Source organism: Lynx rufus, unplaced genomic scaffold (assembly GCF_022079265.1).
Source record: "Lynx rufus isolate CCGP_SWC_20201006 ecotype Redwood Valley unplaced genomic scaffold, mLynRuf1.p SCAF_3, whole genome shotgun sequence".
NCBI lineage: Eukaryota > Metazoa > Chordata > Mammalia > Carnivora > Felidae > Lynx > Lynx rufus.
The window spans coordinates 199,824,901-199,840,463 of NW_025814845.1; the positions used below are offsets into that span (position 1 = coordinate 199,824,901).

The 15,563-nt window shown below is 43.0% G+C and overlaps 1 protein-coding gene across 1 annotated transcript in view; it reads left to right on the forward strand.

Annotated features, from left to right (window-relative positions):
- CSMD1 (CUB and Sushi multiple domains 1) overlaps positions 1-15,563 on the forward strand; it is a 1,672,960-nt gene that overhangs the window by 1,269,771 nt on the left and 387,626 nt on the right. The window contains exons 15-18 of the mRNA XM_047092364.1: positions 3,607-3,789; positions 4,920-5,246; positions 6,185-6,379; positions 13,916-14,054. Coding sequence (XP_046948320.1) covers positions 3,607-3,789; positions 4,920-5,246; positions 6,185-6,379; positions 13,916-14,054 — 844 coding nt within the window. The remainder of the gene's footprint in view (positions 1-3,606; positions 3,790-4,919; positions 5,247-6,184; positions 6,380-13,915; positions 14,055-15,563) is intronic.

The following is a 15,563-nucleotide window of genomic DNA, read 5'->3' on the forward strand; positions in this document are numbered from 1 at the left end:
CAAAAATAAACAAACGTTAACAAAGATAAAAGAGAAATTGATGACTCCAGTTACTCATTTGTTATGTAAACATTTACAGGTCTAATATACCTAATAAAACGCGTTAGAGATGAATGTTAAGTATGTGGTGTCAATAGAATTGTTTTAGGTGAAGTTTTAAAATATCCTTCGAAGATAAATCATAAAATTCAGAAAACTTAACACGGAAAAATTAAAATGAAATAATGGGATGTAGTACTTTTAAAGGTTCTTGTCAAGAAGAAGGAAAACAGGGGCGCCTGGGTGGCTCAGTTGGTTGAGTGACCGACTTCGGCTCAGGTCATGATCTCACGGTTTGTGAGTTTGAGCCCCGCGTCGGGCTCTGTGCTGACAGCTCGGAGCCTGGAGCCTGCTTCCGATCCTGTGTCTCCCTCTCTCTCTGCCCCTCCCCCACTCATGCTCTGTGTCTCTCTGTCTCAGAAATAAATAAACATTAAAAAAAAAAAAGATTTAAAAAAAAGAAGAAGGAAAACACATCAATAGGAGTGTCATAGAGTCCCCAGTAGAAGGCTGATACTGATAAACAATATCAGAGAAGAAGTAAAGAAATAATCACACCTAATATTTCCTCAAGTTCCGTTTCTAGACTGATAATTTGGAAGAAATATTTTGACCAGCTTTTTTGTTTGTTTGTTTTGTTTTTGTTTTGTTTTGTTTTGTTTTTGGTCTGTAGGGACTTCAGTCTTTTGACTGATTACAAACTGTCAGATTCTTTTCCACAAAAGCCTCTCAGGGTCATCTTTGACGTCTTACATTTCGTTATGTATGGAAACAGGTTTCCTGCGGTTGCTATATCAATGTCAACACTGATTATTCATCTTCCATTTGTTCCATAGTTTCACAAAAACTATGTGAAGTAGACGCAGATTCTCAAGGGAAGGCAGTGTGACCTCCAACGGGAATTTCAAAACCCTGTGCGGATTGTGTCACGCTCATTTGGGGGCAAGAGCGGGCTCAGTGTGTTGGGGTCACGCGTGCAGAGTGACCCCTCGCACCTCCTCCAGATGAAGCTACACTGGTGTAATCACGGGCCACGACCACACTTCTCCCGTGGCTGAAGAAAAAGTCCTACTAGCGCTCACACCCGCTGACCCCACACCACGCTGTCTGGCCACTAATCACTGGTCTGTACGGAGCACCTAGTAAGGACGCGTCTGGACCCACGAAGGTCGGCATCTTTGGTGGAAGTGAATGACCACAGGACCCAGCAGGAGGGGCACAGTGGCCTTCATCTGCGCCCACACCACTGTGTCTAACCACAACCGTGCGGTGTCCTAGCACTCCACTCAGGAGTTCTTGGAATCTGTTAATGTAGGAAACAGCATTATCCCAACGTGCCATCGTTTATTTCCTTGTAAGAAGGAACCGCAGATTTTGGAACTGCAGACACACAACTGACGTCTGCAAGTCTAAGGTTTGCTCACAATCGTATAATGGCTAACACTTTGAGCCCTATATGCTGGGTATGTTGTGTGAATTACGTCGTTTAACCCCCTCATCTGTCCTTTGAGGTAGGCAGTGGTCCCTGATGATGTATAAACGAGGCTTTTGAGAGACTAAATTGCTCACGGTGGCCACTCAAAGGCCAGGAGGCCCAGAATCCAGTCTGGCATCCTGACTCCTGACCTCAGGGCTGTGTCCTTTGCCAGGACCAGGGGTGCTCAGCCCCTACCCTACTGAGAGGCCCACGAACTGCAAGCTGGGTTTTGTTATAAACCATTGCTGTGAACTGCCTTTGATTCACGTCGAAAAAAACAACAACAACAACAACTTGGTTCAAGGCATCCCGAGTGTTGAATTCAAGTAAACCCACTCGTGGCTCAGTTCAAGTCAAGTCACACGACTTGAACTCCAAGGTCTGTCCTTAAGAAAGCACGTTCTCTGGGTGATTTCTTTGGCCTGCGTTGTACCCAGGGACACTTCTGTTCCCATGGATCTGTCACTATAAGGGTCACCTTCTTTACTGGAGAGCCCGGGAGGTTAGCGGAGCACCCTGGACCTGTGACCCTGCACCTGTTTTTGTTTCCTGCTCTTACGCTTAAGAAAACAGGTGTGACAGTATCCCATATACCAGAAGTCTTGACAGCATTATGATAGTACGGGCTGATTCCACTGCTTTGGTATGCCTGAACTCTCAGAAGTACAGTTTCTCCTCTCGTCACTGGGTGTGTGTATACGTTCCACATAGGGTAGGCACGATCCTCAAGACCATCCAGCAACCCAGTCCTGTGCCATTCTACAGACATCCTCCAAAATTGTGAACTGGATTAGAAAGTAGTTAGATTGCTAATAAAACCTAAATTTGAGTTTGTGCTTGGTCGGTGCAAGAAATTAGAATAAGCCCATGACAAATTTCAGAAGGCAGACCCAATCGGTGCATTTTGGATGTGTGCGTGGAAACCATCCCATGCGTCTTGAAATTCGCTTGTCTCCCTCCCTGCGCTCACCAGTCCTGCAGAGAATGTTTACACTTGTATTCAGCTCAGCTCCTATCTCATCCTAAAACCCTGCAACACCTTCTTCCCAGGGCAAAACACAGAAAAACCCAACAGGCTGCTCGGGGGGGGGGGGTCCCTCCCCTCCTTTCTAGCGATCGGTGCCCGCTACACTGGGCTGGTATCTCTTTCTTAGAAGGGCTGATTTCAGGCTTCCCTCAGGATGTTTATATCTTCTCTTTCCTCCCCCATCTATTATTGTGTAATCCTTTGAACGTCTCCACTTTGCTTCAAACCCCACCTATTGTGATCTGAAACTCATATACATTTGAAACTTTCATGGTTTCCCTCCATATAATGTGAGCCCCATGAGTGCGAGAATTCTGTCTTGTTTGCTCAGTCACCTCCGTACCTAGAACAGGGCCTGACACATAGTTTGCTCTCAGAAACTACTTCTATGTGAGTAAATAGCTTATTTCATTTAATAGATTCTGTGTAGTTAACACTTAAGACGGAGGTGCGGTTGAAGTCTCTGTATACATACTCCTGGTGTGTTTGTGTCCCTATTTCATTACACTTGTGTTTTCATGAAAAGGGGCTTGATTCTGCCCATTTTCTCTTCATCCAGAGACCATTAATGTATTCGCTTTTTTTCATAAATGAGTCTTAAGATTGAGGGAAGGAATATTCAAATGCATTTATTGACTTAAATATTCAGTAGCAAATGAACAATCTTGTATTGTTTACATTAAAAAAAAACCAGACAGGTGAAGACATAATACGTGTTTACATTTTAACAGCAGGGTGCAGGAGGCGCGTGGGCCGGAAGAGGCATCTATGTATTAATTGTAGCATTTGCGTCACCAGCGTCCGTGTAACTGTCCGTCTCCCTTAGGAGACAGTACATTAAATACCTTTCTCTCAAGTTCACTTAACCTTTTTACCCCCAGGCTTTTGTAATTAAATGTTGATGAAACGAGCATCCTTTGGAAACTCTTAACAGAAACTATGTGTAGACCAGCAGAAGGAACCACTCGCTCACTTTCTGAATTGTTGACAAATGTTCACTGCATGTTTTGTTTTTTTTTTTGGTTTTTTTTTTTGACGGCTCGTTTTCCTCTCCCATTTTCAGAAATCGAAAAGGGAGGATGCGGGGACCCTGGGGTCCCTGCCTACGGGAAGCGGACTGGCAGCAGCTTCCTGCACGGGGACACCCTCACTTTTGAGTGCCAGGCGGCCTTCGAGCTGGTGGGGGAGAGGGTCATCACGTGCCAGCAGAACAACCAGTGGTCGGGGAACAAGCCCAGCTGTGTGTGTGAGTACTGTGCCCTGGGGGGCCGGGCGGGGGCCGGGGCCGGGGACAGAGAGGGCTGCGTGCCAGGCAGGGGCAGGGGACAGAGACGGCTGCTGTCAGCATCTCTAGGGAGAGCCTCAGGGACCAGAAGGGGCAGGGGCGTTGTCCATTGCCCACTCCCTCGCTGTCCTCACTCAGGTAAAAGCGACCCGTGACGTGGGTACCTCTTCTAGAGCACGTGGAGCCCAGGGCTCTCTGTAGAAAGAACGTTTCGTGCAGAAAAGCTTTGACTCCCTCCAGGGCTCCCGCGGGTGGCCCGAGTGAGACCTCCCCAGGCACCCGTCTGTATGACTTTGCTAATGCTGCACCAGGGACACATCGCTGGTGAGCCCGGCTGGTGTTCGCTCGGGTTTCGGTCCAAGAACTGCCTGCTCCTCGTAAGTCAAACGTTTGCACTTCATGGCAGTTTAAAAGCAAGATTTATTTGGTAACCAGATGTAGCTTGGCCCGGACAATGTGGGAATAAATCCAACAGGTGTCCTCCAAAAAGTCACATGTGTACATACATGCACGTGTGCATACACGTACGTAAACTGGTTTCAGGTACACACCCTTAAGAGACAAATGTCCCAAGAGATTTTTATATTATCCACCCGAACCATTGGTCTGCTCCTCGGAGTTAGGTTACTTATTAACTGGTACCCGTAACTGATAAACAATAAATAACCTGAGAAACTGCACTTTAAAGGCCAACACAAAATGTAAAGAGAAAGGCCGTCCTAGAAGACTAAACAGCACGGATACTATTTTCCGGAAATTGTGCCTGTGACACAGACATGCCTTTTCCTATGACCGTTTGCTCCTCGGAAGGCAGAAAGCTTTAACTAGAAATTCTAGTATTTGCCCCAAGTGTCCGTGAAGTCGGGGAGGATGATCCCTGCGTCGAGCCTCCGCCCGATCACTTGGCTCTGGTGGTGGCGCGTCCGAAGGGATCCTGTCTCTCCGACTCAGGGGAAGAGGGAGTGTTCAGGTTCAGAACTGCCAGTTGAACAGTCGGGCGCTGCCAGCCCTGCGTCCACAGCAACCAGCTGCAGGTGCCCCTCCTTGGGATCTGTGCAGACCTGTTTGAAAGTACGCTTGTGTCTTCCCAGTCTCGTGTTTCTTCAACTTCACTGCGTCGTCGGGGATCATCCTGTCCCCCAATTATCCGGAGGAATACGGCAACAACATGAACTGCGTTTGGTTGATCATCTCGGAGCCCGGGAGCAGGATCCACCTCATTTTCAACGATTTTGACGTGGAGCCTCAGTTTGACTTCCTGGCGATCAAAGACGATGGGATTTCCGACCTCACGGCCCTCGGCACCTTCTCGGGCCACGAGGTGCCCTCCCAGCTGGCCAGCAGCGGGCACATCGTCCGCTTGGAATTTCAGTCTGACCACTCCACCACCGGCAGGGGGTTCAACATCACTTATACCAGTAAGCCTGCTGCCACCCGCCCCACCCCCCACGTGTCCGGGCCCCCCGGCCCCACGTGTCCGGGCCGACTCCTCAGAGGCTTTACAGTGATACGTAGCATAGTGACAGGACTGAACTTCCCTCCCTTCCTTCCTTCTTTCCATCCCTGCGTCCATCCATCCACCCATCCATCCATCCACCCACCCAAGCATCATCCTCCATGCAAAAACTACTGTAGCAAACGGATTGAGCCATTTGGGGTCAGGAGCCGTGGATTAGAACACCAATACTTGGTATACTTAGTGAATTTTGGTTAGACACCTTTTGTCTTTCTTTTTTTGGTCTCAGGGCCCTCATTTGCAAACCAGATTGTATTTAAGAACATCTACTTAAATGCGTTGTTAAGTGAATAAAGTAAGGTAACAATGTTAAATATGAGTTATAAATCATAATTTACTGGCTGCCTACTTCTCTTAGGCTCTGTGCTTAGGATTTGCCAGCAATTATTTCATTTAATATTACAGAAACTCGGGGATATAGGCTGGGCATTCCTTATCTGTGAATTAAGGTGTCTAATCAGATCATCAGAATATCTGCCAGAGGGCAGATAAAAAACACAAGAGCCAGGATTCTAACCCAGATGTGTCCGAACCAAAATCATTTCTAGCACCTGCCGTATTTCTTGTTTTTCTTAGTGCACGCACAAAGTGCTTTCAAACCGTGCAATGTAGTGTAGACAATAGTTGTATATATTTATCCATGTCTTCGTTCTTTCTGTCTTACTAGATATCACTATCCTGTCTGCTTAATGCATTTATCTATCTGTAAGTGTGTAACTGAAATTCAGGACAATAAATCGCTTTATTAGTTAGCTTGTTCCTTCCTTTTTAAATATACCTACTTAATAGTCTAGTATTTTAATTCTATAATTATAGAATTTTTTCTTTTTTCCTTTTTAGCATTTGGTCAGAATGAGTGCCATGATCCTGGGATTCCCATAAATGGGCGACGTTTTGGGGACAGATTTCTCCTTGGGAGTTCGGTTTCTTTCCACTGTGACGATGGCTTTGTCAAAACCCAGGGGTCGGAGTCTATCACCTGCACCCTGCAGGATGGAAATGTGGTCTGGAGCTCCACAGTCCCCCGCTGCGAAGGTACGGGTCTGCTCTCGTTCGCCAGTTATTTTCCTTTGAAACGGTGACCTAACCTAACCAACGAGCGGACGCACAGCTGGGTTGGTTTCCCCGGGCTGATGTCACAGAGTACCGCGCCCCTGGTGGCTTAACAAATAGCCATCTGGTGTCTCAGGGTCCTGGAGGCTGAAAGTCCGAGGGCACTGTCAGTAGGGCTGGTTCCTCCTCCGCTCTGAGGGAGAATCCGTTCCAGTTCTGTCCCAGTTTGGGGGGGCTGCTGGTGTCGCTGGAGTTCCTTGGCTGCCAGAAGCATCGCCCCAGCTTTCTCCGTGGAGAGCTCCTACGTTGCCAAATGTGTCCTCTTTCTGATGCCACCAGCCACATTGGATGGGCGCCATGCTAATAAGCCACGCTAGCTGATTATGTCTGCACGGACCCTATTTCCAAATAAGGTCACATCCTCAGGTGCTGGAATTAAAAATCGCAGATATAAACTGGGGGTGGGGGCGGGCATAATTCAGCCTGTGACAGCAGCACGGGTTTCAGTAGCCATGTTGTTTTGTGGCTCTGCATGCAGCTGACGCAAATACCGCATAACTACTTTTCTTCTTGACATTTCTACTCTGGTTAACCAGGAAGGAAAACTAGAGGGCGTCGGAAATGGGGAGGATAGCACCTCCAGTGTTTGGTCAGGTAAAAAGTATTTACTCAGAATATGTACTCACACCCCATCAGAATGGCCCATACAAAATGAGCTAAGATAAGAAAAGCTGTTTTAAAAATACTTAACTCCGGCAAATATCGGGAAATACATTTTAAGTAGACTTTTTTTTAAGAGCACTTTTAGGTTCACAGCAGAATTGAGCGGAAGCTGTGGGTATTTCCCATATACCTCCCGCCCCACAAATGCACAGCTTTCCCAGTGATCAGCATCCCCACCAGGTGGTTCGTTCGTTACAACCGATGACCCCACAGTGACACGTCACCGTGACCCAGAGTCCATGGTCGCATCACGGTCGCTGTTGGTGGGGCACGTTCTCTGGGTTTGGACGAATGTGTAATGGCACGTATCCATCATTTTAGTGCCGTGAGGGTGGTCTCCCTACGCTAAAAATCCTGTGTCCCACCCCCTCCCCCCTCCCCCAACTCCCAGCCCCTGCCAACCACTGATCTTGTTACTGTTTCTCTAATGCTGCCTTTTCTAGAATGTCACACAGTCGCAGTCATATATTATGTAGCCTTTTCAAATGGGCAAGAAATACAGATTTTAAAACAAAGGTAAAATTTGAAAACGTTAATAAGATGTATTGTTCATAAGGTTGGGAATAGCTGGCAGTTTCTGGCCATGCTATTGAGGGGACAAGATTATGGCATCATGGTACAAATTTATACGAATGGTTGTACATTTTCGTTTTACTTTTTGAGCTATATAAGTTGTATTTCTGGATCAAAATTGTAAGGACATAAACAACTCTGGAAAGATTTTTTTTTCAAGAATGCTCTTTGCAGTATTAAATATAACAACCAAATGTGCAAATAATTCAACTTTAAACAACAGAGAATCAGGTAAATCATCACACGCTCATACACCAGGATGCGTGCATCGTTAACACAGATTGTACCGTCGAAGATGTTCATCGTGTGATGTTCATCGTGGGAACGACCAGATGATACGACCACTTGTGTTATAATACGCCACCGTGAAGATCATATGAGTATTTGCGCATGTCGTGATAATAATAGTTTTTAAAAGCCTAAAAAGAGAGTATACAACAAAATGTTGATCACAGTTACAGGTGAATTTTTCCACTGTTTATTTTTTAGTTTTTCAGTTACCATCGATCCCTAGGTGTTTATTTTACAATAAGCAAATTCAAAAAATCCTGTGTGTCAAATACAGCCTATAGTTGTGAACCTGATCTGTCTTCCCTCGTAGGTTAAGGACCTTTTTCTCCTGTCTAGAATGATCGGCCTAACGATAGCAGTGTAAGCAGAAGCGGAATGTCCTGCGAAAGATGAACTGCCCAGCGGGTGGGGCGGTGGCTTCTGTCTCACAACCTCATCCCTCAGCCCCAGGCCAAGTTAGCGTCGTTAATCTAAGGATCAGGATTCGGTGAAAGCTCCAGAAACACGTCCTCACGTTCATACTTTCATAAAGTGCTCAAGCAGTCTGGTGAGGCTGAGCACCGCTGGGGGTGGAAAACTGGTAAATTATAGGGTGAGAGCACAGTAGTAGGATGTTCATTCTTACCTATTTTTATCACGTCTTCTAAGGGTATAGCTTTTTAAAAAAATTTTTTGTAGTGTTTATTTTTGAGAGAGAGAGTGAGAAAACATGGGGGGGGGCTGGGGGGGGGTCAGAGAGAGAGGGAGAGAGTCCCAAGCAGGTTTCACACTCAGAGACTGACTCAGAGCTCGAGTCCATGACCCTGGGATCCTGACTTGATTTGATATCAAGACTTGGACACTCAACAGACTGAGCCACCCAGGAGCCCTGCAAAGAAGGGTTTTTTTGTTTGTTTTTGGTTTTAAGTCAGTACCCTCTAGTCTCTGTTGTCTTCTGGCCACGATTCCCACTGTCTTTGGAGGGCTTACCTGAAAAAGGCTGTGTGTAGATGTGTTACAAGGTGCAGGGCAAATGTGTTCCTCCGCACAGTCAGAGGAAGAAAGCGGCAGATGGTGTTTCAAATAAAGTCCGACAAAGGAGAAAGTATCACATTAAATGTGAATGGACCATTCTTTTGTTATTTGGAAGAGACCTGCAGACTCAGCTGTGGGTTGTTAACACAGAAAACTCTTAAAGGACTAGTGGATGGTGAAAGATTTTTTTTTTTTTAATTTACTTGTACTGAGAAACCTAGTTACTGAGTTCTGGTGACTCAGGGAGTGTGCATAGATACTCTGATAATCTAACTCACAAAATACCCCCTATCAATGTCCTTGCTGAAGAGAAATAGAAATGCTACTTCAGAATTGAGTGGATCTAGTTGGAAAAAAATCAAATGGAAAATAAAGGATTTAGTAACACAGGGGTGCCTGGTGGCTCAGTAGGTTAAGCATCTGACTTCAGCTCACGTCATGATCTCACAGCTTGTGAGTTCGAGCCCCACATCAGGCTCTGTGCTGACAGCTCGGAGCCCGGAGCCTGCTTCAGATTCTGTGCCTCCCTCTCTCTGCCTCTCCCCCACTCATGCTCTGTCTCTCTCTCTCCCAAAGAATTAATAAAGCATTAAAATATTTTTTTAGGGGCGCCTGGGTGTCTCAGTCGGTTAAGCGTCTGACTTCGGCTCAGGTCACGATCTCGTGGTCCGCGAGTTTGAGCCCCGCGTCAGGCTCTGGGCTGATGGCTCAGAGCCTGGAGCCTGTTTCCGATTCTGTGCCTCCCTCTCTCTCTGCCCCTCCCCCGTTCATGCTGTGTCTCTCTCTGTCTCAAAAATAAATAAACGTTAAAAAAAATTTTTTTTTAAATATTTTTTCAAATAAAAAAAGCAAAAAGGATTTAGTAACACAAACACATTTGAAAAGACTCAAAAGGAACGTGATATTCCTTTGAGAATATACACATTTATTGTTTCTCTCAAGGATTACTTTTTATAATCAATTATATAATTGATTATAACGTGAACCTTAACAAATTACTCTAAGTCCAGGCCACATGCACTGATCATATGCCAATTACAATGTAAGCATATTACACGCATAGAACCACAGGCAAATGCTTTAGAGAAATTGTGTGGGAAAGCCTCAAGTCTTAAGGCATATGATACCCAGAAACCGTGTCAGAGGGAACCCTCTCTATTAAGATAATGTGAGACAGGGAGCCTGTGCTAGGAGGCAAATGCCCCAGTGTTGAACAAAAAGACAAAAAGTGAAGAAATTGATTGCTAAAATTAACAAGTTAGAAAAAAATAATGACTTAGAATATCATATCAATAAAAATCAAATGTTAGAATAATGCAAAAGTGAGTCTTTGTTAGTATCAATAAAATAGACAAACCTTCTATGATTCTGATAAGAAAATTAGGAGAAAAGACAATTACAGGTATTTTAGCAAAATAGAAGAAAAATAACCATGATTACAAAAATAATAATTTGACATAATAAAATAATTTATTGTTACCAACAATAACTCTCCATAAAGAGTGAAAGCCTCACAATAGAGCAAGTTCTTTAAAAATTATGTTTATTTATTCTGGCAGCGTTTGCTGGGTACCAACAAATCATGGGTATAAATTGTTTGTGGTCTGGATGAAAGATTTATCTGTTTATTTGCTCTGCCTCTAACCTGCCCATATATTTCAGTGCAGTTCACTGTCATTGAAAACACAACCTGGGCGCCTGGGAGGCTTGGTCAGGTGAGCATCCAGTTTGAGCTCACGTCATGATCTTACGGTTCATGAGTCCAAGCCCTGCATTGGGCTCTGTGCCGTTAGCATAGATCCTCTGACTCCCTTTCTCTCTTTGCCCCTCCCCTGCTTGTGCATATTGTCTCTCTTTCTCTCAAAAATAAATAAACATTTTTAAAAATTTAAAAAAACACCAGCTAATTTTGGGGGAAAATAAGTGTACAAGAATACGTCATCAACTCTATGGCAACAGATTTTAACCTTCAATGAAATTGGTGATTCCCTAGCAAAGTATAAATTATCTGAAGCGACCCCCCAAAAAGTGAAAAATGTAAATAAACAGCATACCATAAAAACAGGTTTGAAAAAAAGTTTAAAGGTTGGACGTTGAAAAAGACACGAGCACCAGAGAGGTGCAGAAGGAAGGTGTCTGTCTTCCAAGTTCATAGAAGTTTTGTGTTGGGAACACTATCACAGCTGCTGTAAAATATGCACGGACTCCCACATAATATTTCGTAGAGCCAGCATTCCCGGAATGTACCCCAGCCAGATAGAAAAACATATGCCGTCGCAAAGGGCACAAACACTCAATAATAAATCAGAGAAGAATGTGCATTCTGAAGACCTCGTTCACATATTTGCTTTTCTGTTATCACCTCTGTGAATACGAAAGTCATTAGTGCTGTTCACCAGATAAACAGAATCTCTGCCAAATCGGTTGGTTTTCTTGGCCTCAGTGGGGTTTGGTGAAACCTGTAGCAGGTCCTGGCCTGTTAGGGGTGAGTGGAAGTGACATACACAGTGAGTGACCCTGAGCCTTTGATTGCCCCCTGCAAGACCTCGGTGCCTTAGCTCGTTCAAGAAAGGATCCCCTGGACAGGTGGCCTGTGTGAGAAATAGATCTCTCTTGTCACAGCTAATATAACTGTGGGGTTGGTGGCCTAGTATGTCGTAATCAGAGTCGGCTAATACGGCAAACTTGACTTTATCATTTAACAATTATCTCTTTAATTTTGTTGACCTACAATATACAGATCAAAATATCTGTTTCATCAGGGTAAAGTGATACAAATTCTTCTAACATATACTGTAAATGTAAAGTGATATGTAAAACACAAGATATTAATGAGATAATAGCAACGTGCGACAGCGTGAGCACCTTCCTTCCAAGAAATATAACAACTCAAAGTTTTATTTATTTTTTTAAATGTGTATTTTGAGACAGAGAGACAGACAGACAGAGCACAAGTGGCGGAGGGGCAGAGAGAGAGAGGGAGACACAGAATCCGAAGCAGGCTCCAGGCTCTGAGCTGTCAGCACAGAGCCCGACGTGGGGCTCAAACTCATGAACTGCAAGACCATGACCTGAGCCGAAGTCAGATGCTTAACTGACTGAGCCACCCAGGTGCCCCAACAACTCAGTTTTGTTTTTTTTTTTTAAACTTTAGTAAAGTGAAGGAAACACAGTTTTGCATTTAGGTGGGAAATAAGCCTTATAGATGTAAAATAATTCACCACACAGATTTAAAAAGATCTCATGTATCAAACTTTTAAAAAAATCTGTAATCGCTGCATGTCTTTCTTATGTAGTATCTTTGGATAATTACACATGAAAGAAGTAAAATTGTTTAATTTTGCCTTTATCTTTTCTAAAAAGTATTTGCTGTAACATGTCAGGAAGCATAGGAATACAGGCTAAAAATATGAAGTTAAGGACTTAACTAGAACAAAATCCTAATGTTAATTGGTAAAGATAGGTTGTTTTTAAAATTATGAATACATAATGACGATTTTCTTTAATAACTCAAGTTCATAAAAATGACTGGTTTCTTGTTATTAACTTCTAACTATAGAAAAAACGCACACATCTCAGCTTATTTTGAAAGAAAACTATATCAAGAAAAACATGATCCCCACGGCAGTCACCAGTGTTATCTGCCATTAACATATTTTTGAAATTTTTTCTCTTCTTTAAACAAATTTTTAATTAAATTTTTCCTCTTCTTTAAACAAATTTTTTATTAAATTAAAATTTTTTATTAGATTATGATACATGTATAATTTTATATCAAGATTTGAAAACATTATCTCAAATGTGTTTGTGACATTCTGATGTGTAGTCATAATCTTGTCATGTTTATTTTTTTTTTTATTCCATTATAAATGAAGCCACCATGATTACTTTTATAGATTTCTCTTTCAGATGTTTTTCTCCACCATCAACACCTGGGTGAAATTGTATATAATTTTTAAGCATTTTAATGCACAGGGCTATTTTTTGATACAACATATAGTTTTTTTCAAAAATGATTTTTTTTAACTGGGGACATTTTTATGTTCCCTTTGATATCTGTAGATTGACAGATTTGATTACAAATATGGCAAAGAACTTTGAGAAGAAAAATCTGAAAAAAATGTGCGACTGGGCAGAAACATGTTAAGTATATATTATTATTTAAAATTCCTGTAGATTATACAGAAATGCAAAATCCCTTTTCCAGAGCACCAAGCACATGCCTTCCTGAGACTCCTTTTCTTCTTGATAATTATGGATCACACAAAAGGACTGATGTAGATTAATCCTATGTTTCTCGAATTTGAAAATTTTGTTTTCCTAACATTCACTAATAATTTAGTTTGATGTGTGTGGAAAGTCATTTTAATGAAACAAGCGCACCCTAGCTGAATAAGCACACACACATCATTAAACTATAGTATCTGTCTGCACACACACACACACGCACACACACGCATGTACTCACGCCCACACTCAGGCGCACACGCGCACATAGGCGCACGCGCACACACGTGCACACACACTCCACGGGGGTAATTCTGTTTCAGATGTGAAGTATTTTTGTTTGCTAATCAACAGATGTTTGTGGAAGTACAAATACATACAAGATACGGATGTCGATGGTGTGCATTTCATGGATGTGTCGTGAGAATCAGATGTGACAGATTTTTCCCCCACTTCCACCTTGACGTTTTTAGGTAGAAGGACCTTTGCTGTGAGTTGATGATAGACGCCCAGGTGTGGGATGTACCTGCTCTGCTTTCAGTAATCTTCGTTTATCTGGGGATGCCTTTAGCTCGAATCCTTGCAACGTTAAGTCCTTGAAGACAGAAGCACATTCCTGCCGTCACAGGTGTGGCTGTGGTGCCCCCGCGTGTTTAATCTGACCTGCCGACATCCTGAACTGTCTTTCAGCCCCGTGTGGTGGACACCTGACAGCTTCCAGTGGACTCATTCTGCCTCCCGGATGGCCAGGATATTATAAAGATTCTCTGAACTGTGAATGGATCATCGAAGCCAAGCCCGGACACTCTATCAAAATAACTTTTGATAGGTAAGAACAAACTTTTCCTTAACTTGGGCCTACTGACCCATGCACGTCCAAAGGTTTTACCTAAATGGATGATGACAAGGAGAAATAGGACAGTTCTTGGTTGGATCCCCCAGAGGAGTTCACTTAAAGAGAAACTGGCATTTGCTGGGTGTATTTGTTCCTCTTGAATTTTACCCTCTGAGGCCAGGGCTGAGTTCACTCGGCCGCCTTGCGTAGGGGAGTACCAAGTTCCAGATGATCATTCCCAGTGCTCGCAGTTGCTGGGCCCTGAGTCCAACTCCAGGTTTGGGATCTGTAGCTGAAATAAATTCGGCCTGGGGTTTAATTACAAATGGAAGCCTCTTTGGTCCCTTCGATGCCTTCTGGAACAGCCCAAGAATGCGGTGTCGTGACCTAGTGATGCTTTAAGCTACAGAGCTGTCACTGGGGTGTGTGACAGAGTAATTCCCTGTGAGTGTTCTGTCACTGGAATGCAGTCGGAGGTAGCTGTTTGATAATAAATTTGATAATCTAACACACAGTCATACTACGTGAATTCTCCATGAGAAAACATACCTCCGTTTGTCTCCAAGATGAAATCCGTTTCATGATTTCAAATGTTTTCAAAAAGATAGATGTTTTCAAATGTAAGGAAGCATATTTGTTTAATGTTTTAAGCTTAATGTCTGGGCAATATTAAGCTTTCTCTTAACAATTACCTTCTTCTTGACTGAAAGAGTTTGGGTGTAACTATTCAGGATATTATAATGTCTCAAGACGGATGAACATTGTTATATTTTTTCTGTTTGTTTCCACTAATTTTCTGCTAACCAATAATATATATAGGAAATACGTTTCGCGGGAGTTGCATTATCACTTGTTATTATTTGTATTTTAAATTATTGTTCATTTATTAAGTCTAGTAAGATAAGAATCTCCAGTAGGATAATCTTTCAGAAGAAGATTAAAATTCTGTCTTGTGTATCCATTATACTGGAGAATGGATCCTTGCATATAAACTTAATCATTGTGAAAAAATTAACTCTATAACATTCAGTAAATTAAGTATGGTTCTTTATTAATTTTTATGCTTTCTGGTATTGAGAGGGGGAAGAGCAAAGCACTGCCTGATTCCTGGCATCACAGCGAATTTAAATCACTCAGGAAAAATTGTGGCTTTATATCCTGGTTGGCACAAGTTACTAGTGCTGTGTTTTCAGTTGCCTGAACAGAGAGAGAGAGCCATATAATTTTTCTCAATCTTGTCTTTTAAATTCTATGGAACTGTGATATTTTGCTAAATTTCATTTATAAGAACCAATATTTCTGATATTTTCAGACATTGGTGACTTTTACACTATTCTTTAGAGATTAGTTGTAGAGATTAGTTGTAGAGATTAGCCCCGAGCAGTGGGCTGACAACACGAGTAAAGGATGTGTTCGTACATACAAACTTAAAGGTCCAAAATAACGGGGGCGCCTGGACGGCTCAGTCTGATAAGCCTCCGACTTTGGCTCAGGTCATGATCT